An 18,068-nucleotide genomic window follows, 5' to 3' on the forward strand; every position below is an offset into this window, starting at 1 on the left:
CAATGGTTCGTGATGCTACAACCTGAGCATCTTCACTCACTTTAAGCAGAAATCTATTTTCTTTTTGTGCATGTGATACAGTAACTAAAGACTGAAATTCAACTGACTGAATTTCACACAGAAAACTCCAGTGCAGCTCAATTAAAGAACAAGACATAAGGAAAAATGCTTCTCCTGGTTTATTAGCATCAGCATTATCAAAAGTTTTTTTTAATCAGTGTACAAAACCATTATTAGAAAATATTCTTACATACATATGTTGAGACATATTTAAAATTGTTTTCTGGTAAGAATGTACTGAATAGAAATGTATCTGTTTAGATTATGATGGAAGAAATTGTTCATAAATTTCATTTTTATGAAGGACTAAACTATAAAATGGGTTAAAGTGAGCTTTGCTCTGTGCAAAGTACAATACCAGTACAAAAATATATATTACTGTTAAAAACTGATCCCTTTATGTGAAACAGAAACATTTTTATTTGCATTATTCATGTAGTTAGTCTGAACACTCCTGAGCTATATAGGTGCATTTTAATTCCACTATCAACAATAAAACATATGCTGCAGAAAAATGATCAAGTATATACATCATACACTCCCTCAAATAAACAGTGTATGTATCTGAAAGAAAAGCTAAGGTTCCCAGAGGAAATCATAACATTTTTCTTAATTTGCTGTTAAAAGAAATCTTCTTTTCTTTCAGGTTATGATTTAGCAAAATGAACTGAAGCAGTAAATGTGCAAAGAATGGTACTGTATTGATTATAAGAAGCTGCATGGGATGCTCTATCTGTTAAAAAAGAGATACATTTGCCCACTAAAGGACTACTTCCTCCAACCTGACCTATGCTAGTTTACCAAACTGTCTTCAGTAAAATACTAACACATCCAGTAAAAACCATCTTTAACTTGTTTTTTTTCCATAAGGGCTTATTTATTTCATATCTAAGTAGACTGAATGAGTTTAACCCAACTTCAGAAGACTGTCAGCCAATATCTAACAGCAAAATATGCAGGTCAATCTCAGTTCCATAGAAAGACCAGAGTTTTATGCTCCCAAACCAACTTAATCCTTTTTAAATGTTTTGGGTTTGCATCCTTTGACCAGAGAATAACTGTCCAATCAGTTAATTCCTAGTTGATTGGCTGTTACTTATTTACCAGCTCATCCTCTTCTTTGTAATTTTCAATTTCTTGACCTCTCTGAGGACGCAGTCAGCCCTCTGGAGCTTCTCCAGAGCTTTAGCAAGCAGATCCTCCGGCATTACCTCAGCGTAACTTCTCTCCTGAGCCTGACTGAGGAGCTCACTTGTATTTTTCATCTCCAGAGCCACTTCGGTCTCAAGCTTTGTTACAGAATTTTGAAAGGGTGATATGCTCCATTCATTTTCAGCTTTGCAGGTGGTTTTCAGCTGACCGGAGCCCAGGGAGTCGGACAGTAGATCTCCGATTGATGCAGACCTGGCCTTGATTGACGATTTGAGAGGTTTCTGGAAAGGCTCTGAGCGCCGACAGGGAGTGACATCTGGTTTAACCTGAAGACTGGCTGATGGCCTTAAGTTAACAGAGATTTCCCTTTCATCTTCAGTGCCATCCAACACATCCAGGCCAGCATGGCTTCCATGGAGAGCAGCCGTGGAAGCTGCCAGCGTGTCTTCACTCACCGAGCCTTCACTCTCATCGTCAGAGTGCTGACCACTGTCTACAGATTTCTCCTCGGCCTTCTTTTTTTTTTCTCCTGGCAGGTGGTGGAGAAGCGGACTCAGGTTGAGGGTCTCAGTGAGTGGGTTGTCTGTGCAGACAACTACTGAGGGGACGCTCTGCAGTGAAGCCTCCTCTCCTTTAAGAGAACGTGCTGAGGTATCAGAAGCAGTGGAGTGTGATCCCTCTGGCTGAGTGACAGCTGACAGAACTTCTGCCAGAACTTTGGGTTTGTTAGAGGTCATTTTGGGTTTACGATTTTGGACAGTTTCCTCAGACTGGTCTACCTCATCATTGATCATTGCTGTTTCGTCCTCACTTTGTTCAGTAGCTGTATCTTGTGTCTGTTGTTTGGGCTCCACAACCATTTGCGAAGGTTTCATGTCCTTGGACGGTGGTGTTGGGGGTTGGTGGTTTGGTGAGGTTGGTAACACTTCTACAGGGTTGCTCAATGACCCACCAGAGCTGGGCTTATTGGGAGGTGTTGGTGGTGGGTTTGTGTTTTTCTTATCATCAGTAGTTTCATCTTGTAAAATCACCTCCCAAGGTGTAACACTGGGTTTATATTCTTTTGATGGAGGCATTGGCGGTTTCACGACCTTGAAAAACATGAAATCGGTTTTATAGACCATTATATTCAAATTTACTTTGAGACAATTGTATGTAGTAGTATTATATGGTATAGATACATAGTATATAGTATTTCTGCTTGGAACATATGAACAAACCTTTTCTTTTTCATCTTTTTTATTAGGCTCATTCTCAGGTACAACACTGGATTTAGCCTCCTTGGTGGGAGGCATGGGAGGTTTGATGGGTTTCTTCTCCTCATCTGTTGTCAACACTGTTTCAGGACTTTCAGTACTGTCTGTTTTAGCAGTATCTGTCCCATTAGGCATCACAGCATCCTCAAGATTAAGATCCAAACGCAGGAGACCATCGGAGGACACCTCTGCCACCTAGAGCAGGACACAATACAAGCTTTAAGAACACTGCAAATTCTAAACTATGTGCTATAAATATTTCCAAAGAGTGAAATATCAGGAGGAAATATCACATTAACAGGCAAATGAATACCTCAACGGTTTCAGGAGTAGAGATACGTTTTTTTCATGGATTTAGTGTCCTTGTGAATTCAAAACATATAATGGGCTGCACAGTGGCACAGTTGGTAGTACTGTTGCCATACAGCAAGAAGGTCTTGGGTTCGATTACTGGTCTAGGGTCTTTCTGCATGGAGTTTGTATGTTCTGCGTGTGCATGCGTGGGTTCTCTCCGGGTACTCCGGCTTCCTCCCACAGTCCAAAAACATGACTGTATAAATTATCCTTAGATGTGAGTGTGGGCGTGCATGGTTGTTTGTCCTGTCTGTCTCTGTGTTGCCCTGCGATAAACTGGCAACCTGTCCAGGGTGTACCCCGCCTCTCACCCATTGACCGCTAACGATAGGCACCAGCACCCCTCCCCATCCCATTGGGATAAGGGTGTAAGAAAATGCATAGATGGATGGCATTCATGACTTTGGTATGTTCTCAGTATGTTAAATAGCTATGTGCAGGATCAGGGCCAAACCTTTTGGCAGAGACCAGCTATGTGGTCTAAACCTTTTTTTTAATTTATGTCTTATGATTCTAGAAAACACTGGAGAACAAGAATTTAATTTGCACTTTGATGAAAGAGTCCATCTTTACAGTGCGAGTCCATACCTCTTTCATGTGAATCCTGGTTGGTGGGCGCCGGTTGCGGTTTCCTTGAGGTCTTGTTCGGGTAATATGCTCTAAATTGCTGCTTTCATCAACTTTCACCTATAATAAACATGCCAAATTCTAAATTTTCGAAGACAAATAGAAGGTAAATAAAAAGATATGTGAATAAGAGCAACAGAGAAGTGGGATAGTGAAGCAACAAGATGCATGGTGGATGAGTTTAAGCAGCAGGGGTCAACGGAGTGGAAGAAGAACGGGTAGTGAGGGTGGAGTGGATGGAGACAAAATATTTGTGACAGAAGAACTGGTGCAAGAACATTTTACTAAAACAAAACAAAAACAAACAAACAAAAATCAACTAATAATAAAGCAATAACAATGTTAGCTTTTCTTACATTACTTAGCAGTAGTAATGCTATATTATTTGATCAGTAATTTTAACATTACCTTCATTTTTCCTTTATCATATCAACAACACTAGAAGTACCTAAGTGCCATACTGGACTCTTCTCCTATTTCTCCTTTTCTTTTTTATTTTCTCTATTATTGTTGTACACCCATTTCCAACACTTGTATTTTTTATATATCACAATACAAAAAATAACATTTTACTATGATTAGGAAAGTGTATCCTTCTTTCTGTTTCTAACTAACAGAAAGAAGGCAGAAGTGGAGATGCTTTGGTGACAAAATGAACAGGACTAGAAATGATGTGAGAGACAGCTCAGTTGGAGCAGCTTGAGAGGCAAGTTAGAGATGACTGGGCAATAGATGAAGAAGATAGTGTTTATGGAGTAGTTGAGAAGGATATGCATCCATCAGCTGCGATTACAGATAAGTGGGGATGGGAACAGATTGCTAGGAGGCAAAGCTAAAAGATAAAGATGGAGGTACTGTAAATAAGCATCCCTCACAAGAGATTTCTGTTTACCTCATCAAAGACTTTGTTTTTAGCTCGGCTGATGCAATCACTGAGTGCTTTGATCCAGGCCTCCTTCTCCTCTACAGTCTGAGTCTGGAACTTCACATCATGGATCTGCCAGTGGCATAAAGCAGGCACCTCTTTACATTTAATTCCAAAGCTATTCCACTGTTTCTTAGAAGGGGAATTGAAACTGCACAGCAGCATGATGTAAGGAACACACTGCTGCAGCTGGGACACTTCCAGGAGGGTTTTTCTACTGCCACCATTCAGCCCTACAACACAGAAGGGTTACCCTGGAGAAAGGTACAGGCAGCCAAGTAGCTCTTCACATCCTGATCATTCAGATGAAACAACAGAAGCCTTGGTTGCATTCACTCACTTTCAGTATTCTAGCAAGAACACAAATGAGACAACCAGCTGTATTAAGTTTGATATTTGCCAATTTTGCATCTTCATCTACCGAGCAGGTAACCCAGCAGTGATTAGAAACTACATAGTAGCATCATTAATTTGTGGAAAATGCATTTTCAGCAGCCTCTATCCACAACAACTGTTTTTATTGATCATAAGCTAATTCAGGTTGATACCACTTACATTTATTTGAGGTAACAGACAATATGGAGCTGCCCATTGGGTCAGACTTGCAGCAACACACATTCTGATTGTGTCAATCAGATATTCGGCCAAGTTTGGATAGTTGGGTAGAGCCATGGGATGAAATACGGACTGAACTACACAGAGAACATGAAGGAGGAATCACATGAACAATGATGTCATATGCAATGTCTTTCTCTTTGCCTGCAGTTCTCCACTGGCTGCACTGGGAGTGTGCACCCAGAATATCTCGATCTTGCTGGCTGAGTAAAAACACTGCATTTTCAAAGAAAAAACACTGGCTTCATTTCTGCCAGATGAATCTTGGCAGAAAATATTCTCTGAGAAAAGACAGGTTGTCTCTAATCCTAAAAGACTTTTCCTTCCACTGCCTGACGAAAACGCCATGTGAAGAGTTCATGAGAAGCTACTGATCTCAATGTGCTCCTGTTCATCACAAGGGTTCACTGTAAGAGGTTGTGTCTGGGCAGAGAATATTAGTTTAGGATAAAACAGGTTATTGTTTCATTGTGTTTTGCTATGTTTTGATGTTGAAGCTGTATCTCCAGGTGTAGCTGAGGCTGCAGGTGTTTCTAGCTTTAGCTCAGCGATTGGCTTGACAACAGATAATTCAGTGGTGTCAGATTGTTCCATTTTATCTGTTCTTTCCCTTCCTCTCTTCTCAACCTGCATAACAAACATTTAATAAATCAATTAAATGTTGATTTGTTAAATGTTTTCCCAAACTTCATAAAACTTTGCCGGGTCAGTGAGGAGGAAAATACTCTCCAAACCATATGTAGTGCAATATACAATAAAGGAGAGAACAATATGACAACAGGGATGAACAATGGTTATCGTAAAGACAAAAAGAAATTAATGAATTAATTCAAAAATGAAACATTCATAGGTTTTATCATCTTTCTAGATTTATTTTGCCTATTTCCAATAGGGTAAAAATTAAATTTGTTGAATTTTCAAAATAATATAATTAAATAAGTTTTAAACACAGTGACAGAGTTAGAGGTGACCTTGATGTTGTTGATTAGATGAGAATAAATGTATTTTCTTTAAAGACTAAACTCTACCTTGGGGCAAAAGAACTGAGAATTGATTTAGACTTGGAAGAAATGACGTGTCATATTGTATACATATTTAGCCAATAATAATTGAACATTTTAATATGTTGAATGATTCAAATGTTCAATAATTTATTGTAATACTATATCTTTAAGTTCTAAATCATTTATAACTTAAAGATATAAAGACTTTATATCTCTAATTTAATTAAATAAAATGTTGAACGATGTCATAATTTACAAACTGTTGCCGTTATTACAATTGTCTCATTCATTTTAAATCACAATACATCATTGTTGTTTCTGTCTAATAGTTGACTGTTATTGTTCTAACAGTCAACTATCAGCTGACTGATGATGCTTCAGTTCATCACCATTCTAGATACACTAAATACCATGAACCAATACAGATCGTCATCAACTATTGGTGAAGAGGCCTACACAACATTGAAGCAACACTGAAGCAGTTGCAGGAATTTGACAACAATTCCATGTGTTCTTAATATGTCTGGACTAAGGACCAGTTGCTAGATAGAATCAGTTTCTTAAAAAGTAAATATGGAGGCACCACCAAGATCTCCTCACCTAAGGTTTTGGAACAGAATTCAAACTGGATGCTTTAAATATGCCACACCCAATGAAAATGGCCTACACAACATGTTACACACTGCAAGAACTTATTACCATGTTAACTGGTGCTCTGAATAAATAAATGAACCGGTCTTTCTTCCATTGAACATCCTCTTAAAGTGTGTCTTAGCTCACCTTGTTTCCAGACTTTGGAGACCGTATCAGAATCAGTCTATGCTTCTTCTTGAAGGTACTCTTCAATTCATGGCATGTTTCATAGTTTTCCAAGTCCAGCCGCTCCAGGCAGTTCTGCAGATCCTGGAACACAAAGTAAAGTTCTGTATGGACCAATCTGGAGCAGGGTCACCCAAAGAATAATGACATCTTTGGGGTCATGTGACAACACTGAAGCAGGCCACTGCTGTATTGTACCTCATTTTCATACACCACAACCTCGGTCTTCTCCACATGGAGGTAGCGGTCTTTGTAGCTCGTCAGCAGGCGGCCATGGGCCTTCTTCACCCAACCAGCCTTACTCAGGAACTTTGGCTTATTTTGCTGGGCAGTGTCCTCCTTTGTACCCTGCAATGATACAGAGGAAGGAAGTCACACATACACATCAGATGACTAGCAGAGTGCAAATGCAGCTAAACATAGAGGCAGAATGCACTCTATTCCTGTTGTGTGACTAAAGAGCTGAATATTTCACAATTAAATCAACCTCTTACAACTGCATTTTTGGTTTGCTCCAGATTTCAAGCATGAACCTCTTGGATTTCCTAGACCCAATCTGGAGGATCTGCATGTTGGAAAATGGAAACTATTATTTAAAACCATTGTTGATACACCTGGAGCATTGAGTTACAGTTAAACTCAGATTAATGCCAAAAATGTATTGGCAAGATTGTTTAAGACTGTTTATGTCAATTTTGATTTCAAATGCAAACAACAAAATTATGGAGGAAATGACTTCAGATGTGACATGTGATTCATATATATGAATAAATATATATAAATTTCAAAATTCAAAAAGACACTGATGAACAGTGATAAATAGATAAATGCACAGTGCATTTACTGTACGTTTTAATTAATTCACCTTCCAGTGAATTCACCGTAAATTCACTGGATTTTCACTGGAACATGCAGTGAACTTTCACTGGAGCCGCAGTGGAATTTCACTGGAATCGCAGCGAAATTTCACCAGAGCCACAGTGCAATTTCAGCGAAATCGCAGTGAACTTTCACTGGAATTGCAGTGGAATTTCACTGGAATTGCAGTGGAATTTCACTGGAATTGCAGTGCACTTTTACTGGAGCCACAGTGGAATTTCACTGGAATTGCAGTGAACTTTTATTGGAATTGCAGTGGAATTTCACTGGAATTGCAGTGCACTTTTACTGGAGCCACAGTGGAATTTCACTGGAATTGCAGTGAACTTTTATTGGAATTGCAGTGAAGTCACCAAAAGTGTTGCACTGTAAAGATGGCTTATAGTGTGTTTTGTTGCAACCTGAAGTGTGAAATACACTTCAGTGGAGTTTGAAAACAACTCCATGGAGTTGTTCACCATGTATATATATATACTATTCAGGGTATCTTTAAATAGAGTTTAGTTAAAATACATTTTCCCGAAAATCTCCCTGATCCTTTATATCCAAGCGGGACAAGTAAAAAATATTAAGCTCTACAGTTCCAGTCAGAATACTCTGGATGACAAGTTAGAGCAGGACAGCTTAATACTAGCTAATGGTTTCACTCCAACCTGGTAAATAACAGAAGAAATGAGTGGACAAACTGAACACAGCTACAGTTGTGTTAGTGGCTTGATGTGGTCCAATGTCTGGAACTCTATTAGCTTTATATCTCCATCTATGTTTATTAAGCAATGCTATCATAAGTATTTGTGAGCAGCAAATATCTGTTAGTAACTATGCAATGCTGTGGTTTAGCCACATGCTGACAAACCTTCTCAGGAAATTAAATGTAGTGTCTCCTGTACACCACTATCTAAGTCTTCAGGGCAAATGAGCTATGGTGTAGATTAGATATTACAGTGAATTATAAGATGGGCTTGAAATTTTGAAAGGTTCTGGGAACCATATTTAAACAGTTTAGGACTCACCCTGATACTGGGACTTTCATGCTGAAGCACAAAGGAGAAACAGAACAGCCAGAATGTAGACTGGTGGACTGAGCCTCTGAGCTGGCTGACCAACAGCGACCCACAATGCTGGAAGTATGAGGAAGCAAAGAGCTCTCTGACCAGATCATTGGGTCATATAACAGGTAGATAAAGATTTTCTGCATTTCTAATTCAATTTAATTCAGTGCAGTTATTTTATATATGTAATTCCTATTTTAGCCACACACTCCTTCTCTTTGATGACTACCCCACCAGTAGGTGCAGATGTCTGCGAATCTTCAGACTTTGCTTCTCCTTTAGGAACTTCCAAAGGGTATATATCTTTTTGGCATTAGGTCGTCTTACAATTTTCCACTTTTACTGTAAGTATGAGTGTTCCTCAGCGTGGTGAACAGCATTGCAGCCGCAGCAGAGAGGGACACCAAGCAGGGAGGAGAGGCATCCCAAAACTAGAGCTGGAGGATCCAGAAGAGCCTCCGGTCAGTAAGGAAGGACACTGCATCAGTCCTGGACATGCTGACCATGCAACCTACTAAGTCATCATAGCGAACACAGTGGTGCAAAACAGCAACCATTAGTCAAACTCTGGTTGATTACCAAAACTCTTCAGAAGTGATATCACACATCACATTTTTGGTCAAAACACAGGAAGTCCACTCTGCGCTCAAGCATTAACCAACCTCTAGATATACAGCTAGCCACAGACGTTTTTCTGTCTTGTCTGTGGTGTTGTGGTGAGTACTAAAATGAGCGCCGAAGCAGTTGTGCAGTGAAACCGTGAAGCAAATCTAACGGGTGTAACCCTTTCTAAAGGAGGAGCAAACAGAGAGCAGGGTTCAGCAGCGGACATGTGTTTCTAATGAAGGTTTAGGTCAGCAAACATCTGGAGCTCATTGATCCTCCTGCTGACCTGCCCAGCTCACTGCAGCAGACTCCCCTCCAGAATGCCTTGAAGTGTTGAGAAGCCTCACCAATAATGCTGGTAAAATGTTAATAACATCATGTGGAACAAAAGCTGCTGGTCATCCAGGAGTTTTGACAATTCCTGCCAGACAAAAGCTTCAGATGCAGTAAAAACTGAAAATAAATAACAACAACAATGCGTTTTAAATTTATGGGTATGCAGGTTACTTCAAGAACCAGATTTTACATCAATCCACTATTTTAGATACACTAAAAACATGGCAAAATGAGATTGTAATTAATGGCTAATAACCAGAAATAGAGTGCCTATTAATTCATCATTTTCTATAAACTAACCCTACACTTAAAAATGTGTAGGGTGTTGTTTTTCAACCCATTTTCTGTTATCATCAAGTTCACACATCTGGTGTTGTTTTATTTCAACAAGTGGACACAGAATATCTTAAACCATTGACCAATCACTTCTTGGATGCCTGTTTGTAGATAAGGATCTGCAGAATAATACAAAGCTGGTGAATGTATTACACTTGCCACTGGGTGTCCATCATGACATAGAGTGGACCTCCAGCAGGAACAGAGGGAGGGTACCACCTGGACCAGCCTATTACAGCCCAGCATAGAAATAAACGGCACCGGCAATCCTGCTGGCAGACACCTGACAGAAGTCTGACCAATTAACCCAAAATGACAGTAACAGCACCCATGCATGAACAGAAAAAACATGCAAACCTGAGGCAGTCAGGCAGGATTTAAACACTATACCTACTGTATATGTTACAACACTGTTCCAGTGACTGCATTTCTTTAGTAGAAACACAATAGAAAATTCATAAAGTGGGAAGATGCTAAACTTATTTTTTTATATTGACTTCCTGTTTTGTAGAGATGTTACAGTTCATCTTTCAGATCAACTTCCTGCTTTGTGTCAGTGATGTGTATTAATGTAGCCAAATGTGCAGCAATAAATACTAAACAATTCCAGGGAGAAAGAACATGGCTCCCAATCAGAGAAAAGACACTGAGGTCACCAGAAATCATGCTTGACCCACATACAATATAAAGAAATAGAATGCATCATCAAAAATTCCCCTTTCATTCGCAATGAAACCGTGTGTGTGTGCGTGCATGTGGGGGCGTGTGTGTGTGTGAAATATGGCCTCGGCCTCTTCCTGACCAGTAAAACTTTGTGACGTGGTAAAATATTCAAAGCAAAAGCACTAACCTCATCAGGTAGTTGGTGTTGTGGTTTGTCACAGATCAACTAGTCAGGAAGGAAATCTATTTTTGGAACAGTGCAACATCAGTGAAGAAACATTTAAGAAGAGCAGCGGTGCACTGGGGGCACTGATCCTCCCTCCCAAACATTCTGGTAAAGGCTGCAGTTCTTTAGTCACCTGACTGAGATGTGAATGTAAAGCACTTTGAAATGCCTTGCTGCTGAAATGTGCTATACAAATAAAATTTGATTGATTGATTGATTGAAGTGAATGTAAAGATGGGATGAATGAGGCTGGATGATGTTGTGTTGGTGACAGATAGAGACACTTTCAGTCAGCTGATAGGAACCAGCACTAACTGTCTAAATGACAAACAGTAGCATGTCCTGTCAGCAGAGTTGAAAATTACTCAGTTACACTTATGTGAGTAAGTTATTTGGGGGAAAATTTGCTTTTAGGAATATTTTTACTATACTGTACTTATCCTTTCTACTTAAGTTCACTGAATGAAAAACAAGCTTGTTCTAACCAAAGATTCACCTGACAGATACACACCTGCAGGTTTTGTTTGGGTTTTTTTAATGAACTGGATTTGGAAAAATATTTATTTTGCATAATTTTATTATTTTGTAAATATTTATATTAATTATTTGTATTTCTGTCCTGAAAATACCAAAATTCCCACATAATTTTGCTCTATCTGATGATGTAATTTTTAAACATTAAATAACTGATGTTTTGATCATTTACTCAGTACTTGAGTTGACTATTTGCCAAATACGTTTTTTTACTCTTACATCAGTAATTACTTAAGCAAAACTATGCTAAAGTAGTGCTACTCTTACTCTTTCCTGTTTGTCTGTCATGAAGTTTTTGTCTGAAAAGAAGCTCAGTGGAGGGTTTCTGTGAGCTTGTTGTTGCTTTGTTGGTTTCCTGCATTGATAATTTCAAGGTCGTTTGACAGTCACTCCACCAACCCCCCTCCCCCCCCAACACACACACACCCCTTTACCACCGCTGAACCACCTTGGATGAGTTACAGAATATCTGATGTGCTCACTAAGACTCAGCTGTCCATTCTGCCTCCCAACCTTCAAAAGGCTTATGGCATCAGAAAAACAGCTAAATATGGTTAAAAAGTTACCTACGTTGTCAGACTTACTCTGACTGGCATAGGAGAGTAGAGGACCCAGAGATTATACTCAGAGGTGTCAAAGGTCAGTACAATGCTGAGTTCTTCAGGAACATGAAAACCAGTGGATGACATCATAACCACTAGCTTCAGTTACTGGAGCAGAAAGAGAGCCACCGGAAGCTGACAGGCTCAAATCCAATCATATTCCAAAACATTGTGTTAATAATCCCTGAGGTTCTTCAGAGAGAGAAGGTTCTGGGTTCGGTTCTGTCCTCACAGCTGTGGGTTTTCAGCTGGGGCTGCACTGAAAAAACACAAAAACACACTGAATTGTCCTACCATGGCAGAGCGGCTTTGGATGGCATGTAAAAGAACAGTCTTTTTGCCCTCCATCGTTGTGTACACGTGCAAAATTTCCAGATTTAAACATGAACATGCAAGTGGTCACTATTATTCAGTCAAAATGCAAGTGTTTATTTTAATAACTTCTGTTAGCAAAATGTACTATGCAATATTGTGAAGCTCCTTTTGGTTCTAAATCAACTATCACAACATATTGCTTTTACAAACAATATTATAAGCACAAATAAATAAAAACAGAACTTTTCCCTGTCAGAGTTTAATAATAAGTATTTTTTGTTGACTTGGCCTAAATTGGAACAAGCTTGATTTGATCTGTCGAATATTTATAGATAGGTAAGCACTGGGGCAGAAAGCAACATGTTGGTTTCACCATTACTCCATAAATGCATCTAAGAAACACTTCTTAAAAACATCTCCAAAAGTGTGCTCCAACTTTTGGAGATGTTGCAGGAGAAGGCTGTCAGACAGCCAAACAAGAGGTTAAAAAAGGTATTATGTGCAGGACTAGCAATAACTGTCTCACTGCTGATTTTATTTAAAGCTGATTTTGCACAATGTATTTTCCCCCACTGGATGAGAGCGTTGTAATTAGAGGTTTAGATGACAAGTTTTTCAGTGTCTGATTATTCTACAGCAATCCAAAACCTGTTTCTTTTAGTATTTTGTATTTTCTAACAAATCTTTACCAGGAGATCTGCGTTTTCAGCATTTGAGCTGCTGATCACTGTTCAGAAATTATCAAGGGACATTTGTATCGCTAATTAACTGGTGTATTCATACTCCAGTGTTTAACTCTCCATCAACTAAACATTACAGGAACTAAAGCATTCCTTGCCTGCACCATTCAACCCAGGACTAGAATCAGAGACTCTGACACAGATCGTTCATGTTGCTCATCCTCTTGTTTTTCCCAGAAACTGGAAGCAGAGTCTCAGTCAGACCTCTTGCACACACACTTCCATTGTGCGGTAGAGGCTGATCCCAAGAGAGGGTTAATTGTTTTCTGGCCAACACATAGGGTGGCAGTCTGTTGGCTCTTTTCTAACGAGTGAGGCAGACACGTCACACCATGCACTGCAGGTCAGCGCGCTGCAGAGACGAGACAAAGAGCAGCCTGGAAGGGTCGCATCGCGTTTGGTGGGAAAAAGTAAAGCAGAGTTGGGGGAAAGGGAACCACCACAGTGTATCAGTTAGACTTGCCACATTCCAAAGATCAATTAAGTGTTATGGAGACATGCACTGAATGAATAGTCCAACATTCAAACCGTAACAGTCTCAAAGTGAGAAGCCAAGATATTAATAAATGTATGAGAACTTCTGGGTAAAACACACTTCCAAATCAATGTTCCTCTTCTTCAGAACCAACATACCTGTCACTAGTTCCTTTTCACACAGTTTCAATTCAGGCTCATTGTGAGTAGTCAAATGTCAAATCAAGCAAAGTTGGACTTTGGATTGCTATTTTGATTTTTATTCATTCTGTTTGGAATGTGTTGCTGTATTTTCGATTATTATCCAGCTATCAACCCAGTTTGGGCCGAGTTTCAGCTGTTAGGTTCTGTTTCTGCACAAACAGGCCCAGATCATCAGCCCTCCACCTCCATGCTTCACAAGGTGTTTTTACTGATGTGCATTGTCTGCCTACTCTGGTACCGTCTGTCCAAACCTCACTGTTCAATATGTCATGTGTCTCAGTGCTGCTGTCATGTTCTTTTTAAAGAGACCAGAGCAGAAATACGGGTTCAGGCTTTTTCTGATCGTTAACGGTTATTTTTTGATACATGTAATGTTAATTACATCACATGTAATTAACTTCAGGTTCCCTCTGAGTGGAAACCTCTCAGAGGGAACCTCAAGGTTTTTTAAAAATCATTTCTTTAACTTTTCTAGAACAGCCACTCCTAGGAAGATTTGTAGCTATCTTGAATGTTTCCAACTTGTAAATAATCTTCCTGATATTAGAATATAAAACTCAAAAATGTTTGGAAATGGCTTTATAGCTTTTCTCAGAAAGAAGGGCAGCCTTTCAAAATGTCGTGTCTATGCCTCTATGCTCAAAGCTCTTCAAAGGTTTTACCACAGAGGCCAAAATAGTGAAGCAAAAAGCTTTTTGTTTGTTTTTCTTTATGTACTAAAGAACAAAATAAATTTTACTGTAATATTTTTCTTTTTTCTTTATTTACCTGTTTTTTCTGAGGTAAATAAACTTGCTTTATTTTGCCAAGTTTATTACATGCTTGAGCCCAAGGGTTTTATTTAATATCATATTAAACTGAAAGCAAAAGCTAGGGTTAATAATAGATGAATAGCTTTTGTTTTCATTTTAGGAAATACTTACTTAATTACAAGTATTTTGAAACACCTGGCCTTATTTAAAATTTTTCCCCCAATTAAAAATAAAGGTATGTCTGTCACCTCGCTGTAGAGCACCAAATCTGAACTGTTCTTGAATTGTTCTCCACAGGACTATCATTCTGAGGAACACAAATAGCCCCTTAGGCACACTTTGGACACACCTGCTCTAAATAGAACATCTCCTTTTATAGAGGTGTTTATGCCTACTAGTGATCATTTGATCAGTTCATCAGAACAAAATGCTGGTGTCACATGAGGGTGGGGCTAGTTTTCCCAGTTTTCTTGCTGATATTTTCATTTCTGTCAAATGGCTTTTAAGCTACAAGATAAAATGTTACTGTCACCATTCAGTCCTTGCTAGCACAGCAGTGTGCATAACAGAAAATAGTTGCTGAATAAGAACTGTGCCTGGGTTTGAATGTGGGAGCTCCATGCTGTTGGAGTTGGTTTCTGTCTGTACTTTTCATCTCAGGGTGTGGTTCTGCACATGAAAGTGGATGAAAGCAGCCCACTGCATACGCTAAATGAACCTAGTACGTCTCTGCATGACTTCCCGTTTTTAATAAGTTGCTTCCTCAAAATGTCATGTTGCTGTGTGGCCTGCAGCTCATCAGTTTCTATTCAACAGAACAAACCCACAAGTTCTCTGCTCTTCTGCAGATATCGTCCCAAAACACATCAAATCTCAGTTTGGCTGTTCACTAATAAAACACGGAGCTTTATTTAAAAACTTGTCCAACTCTTCCGGATATATGTGCTTATCATCACGGTGTCTGATGAAGGGTAATCTAGGAAGTATTTGGCACCAACTGTAACCGAGGTTCCCCATCTTGTGCAGGAACAAAACTTCCCCTAAGTTCACCTGATGAAATAAATCGCTGGGCTTTGAAAATGGCAGTTTGCATGCCAACTCAATCGGAGTTTAACTCAAGCCGAAAGTGCAAAAGATTCTAGTTTTTCCATTCTCACACGGCGACACAGTAAAAATGCTCCCTTTTTAAACGGGCATTCCTCCGATCCTGCTGCCTGTCTGGAAGTTTACCAGTGAACTGATGCAACAGGTTGACAGGTGGGCAGCTCCCTCTGTGACACAAAGTGAGTCGGTTTAAATAAAGGAAACAGCCGACTACAAACAACACTGGGATACATGGTTCCTATTAGAATTCACTTCTCTGGGCCCCAACTTTACAGCTATAAGTTGGTCGCGCCCTGATGTGTGTGCGTGCGTTTAACTTTTGAGGTGTCTATCATCCCAACACAAATTCTTTCAAATCTCTCCAAAGTGCGTCAAAGTCTCAGCCCGGATGATTACACGCTAAAGCAGAGAGATCACTACATGGTAGAGGAGGCGAGTACTCACATCTTCCATGATAAAGCAGCAGGGTCCGTTATGTGGCTGCAGACTAGCCCAAAAATCACACGACGTCGCTCTCAGTGTTCTGCTCAGAAACGCTGTGAAACGGTTGCCTGCTGGTGAGCAGCTGACACATTTCCAGCAGTAGTCGTAAATGCTGAAAAGGGGGAACTGTGCAGTCTGACACCAAAGGTTTTCCTCTTTTGCCTCGGAGAAAAAAGTTTCAAGAAAGAAGTTTGGTTTCCGGTTCAAGTCCGGTTTTTACGCTCGTGAATCTGTGAGGAGGGGCAACATGGCCAGCAGCCTGTATCTGGTTGCTAGGGCACCCCGTCCCATCGCAGCACGTTAACAGGCGACTTGTTTCCTTTCTCATCTAAATGAACGACGGCTTGATTGTTTCAGATAACAGCCATAACAACAGCACCAACCACCAGGGACTTTCTAGAAAACACTCCTCTCAAAGATAGCTTACTAGAAGTGAGCATTCTAGCTAAAAGTTTTATTTACTTATATATTTATTTATTTATAGAAGTCTGTATTTTAATAATATCTATAAGATCAAGATAATATAGAAGAAAATAATATAAGCTGAGATGCTATTAGCTCTGGTTTAATTAACTTCCTGATAGGATTGACTGGCCTTGACATATAAAAATTGATAGTTACTTAACCGATCAGTTATTCCGTTTAAACACATGCAGCTTTTACATATTACAGAGACCAGCATGTGATAACCAGGTGTTATCCTTTCATAAATGGAACAAAATGCAGATTATAAAAATAAAGCTTGAAAGCAACATAGGAATGTTAGCTACAATTATTTGATTACTTCATGGACTGTAGAAATAAGATTAATGAAAAATGCTTTTTATATTTTTTTGATATATATCGATCTGTTGGTTAAAAGCATCCAATTTATTTTTATAACTCCTAGGACAAATATGAACAAATCCAGCCTAGGTGAATTTAACAGGTTATGGATTTGTCTTAACATACCGTGTTTGGTTTTCAGCCCCAAAAATGGGTTAAAGTGAATAATATACAAAAGCGTATGTGTGATGAGTAGAATAACCATTAACCTGGAATTACATTTTTTTTAATTTGTCCTTTTTAAAAAGGGAAATAGGCAGGATGCAGAGAAGTCCATCACAGAAGTACACAGGAATGAAAACCTTGAACACACCCTCTGAAATTCTGTGAACTGCAAATATAACTTAACACTATAGCAACCTCTTCCTCACATTTATTGGAAGGATGGTAGTAATTAAGATGGTCCTCCACAAAATCAACTTTATATATCACTGATCCCAGACAAACCTCCCTAACTGGTTCAAACCTTTTATAATGTCTTTATGAAAGAGTTTGTGGTGTGGGGCTAAGTTTCAAATTCAAGCCCACTGCATTTGGTTTGGAAGAGAACTACTCTTCACACTGAACTGCAATGGGTCCAATAACATTTTACATTCAAAGACTCATTATTTATTATGAAAATGTATTTTCTGAAAATGTTTGCATGCAGCATAATACCTATAATCTTATTCAGAGTAGTGGTAAACCTTAAACTGGTGAACTTAATTTCATAACCTTCAATAAAAGAATATTGTTAGATCAAATGCTTAGAACAGATAAATGTCTGGATGTGCCATAACTTTTGTCAGTTGATCAGAAACAAAACTGAAGTTATTATGTTTGGACCTAAAGAGGAACGATGTACAGTTAATGCACAACTTCAGTTATTACCACTTTGAATGTTCCTTAACAATCTGATTAAATTATTAGCGTCAAAAACTACTCTACAATGTCTGTGACTCATCCTGAGGAAAAAACAACACTCTTTCCCCAACCCCAAGTTAGAAAATAGTAAAATTGTAAATGGCTTGTATTTGTACAGCATTTTATAAATTCCAAAGGACCCCAAAGCACTTCACACTAGTCAGTCATTCACGCACGCATTCACACGCTGATGCCACCACCAAGCTATTGTGTAGCTTGGTG

General features: G+C 39.1%; 1 protein-coding gene across 3 annotated transcripts; it reads right to left on the bottom strand.

Annotated features, from left to right (window-relative positions):
* Positions 1-156: 156 nt before the first annotated feature.
* On the bottom strand, positions 157-16,375 carry plekho2 (pleckstrin homology domain containing O2). Of its 3 annotated transcripts, none has more exons than XM_023332903.1 (8): positions 16,080-16,375; positions 8,705-8,812; positions 7,011-7,160; positions 6,774-6,896; positions 4,342-4,446; positions 3,411-3,509; positions 2,433-2,663; positions 157-2,303 (listed from the first exon to the last, which is right to left on the bottom strand). In XM_023332903.1, exons 1-8 carry the CDS (start codon positions 16,086-16,088, stop codon positions 1,161-1,163), a joined length of 1,968 nt encoding a protein of 655 aa, XP_023188671.1. In that variant the 5' UTR covers positions 16,089-16,375; the 3' UTR covers positions 157-1,160. The 3 variants fall into 3 exon arrangements, with proteins under 3 accessions (XP_023188671.1, XP_023188673.1, XP_023188674.1); XM_023332905.1 differs by lacking the exon at positions 8,705-8,812 and adding an exon at positions 12,029-12,305; XM_023332906.1 differs by lacking the exon at positions 8,705-8,812 and having other exon boundaries at positions 16,080-16,373.
* Positions 16,376-18,068: the final 1,693 nt, after the last annotated feature.

This window comes from Xiphophorus maculatus, chromosome 4 (assembly GCF_002775205.1).
Source record: "Xiphophorus maculatus strain JP 163 A chromosome 4, X_maculatus-5.0-male, whole genome shotgun sequence".
NCBI classification, from domain to species: Eukaryota; Metazoa; Chordata; class Actinopteri; order Cyprinodontiformes; family Poeciliidae; genus Xiphophorus; species Xiphophorus maculatus.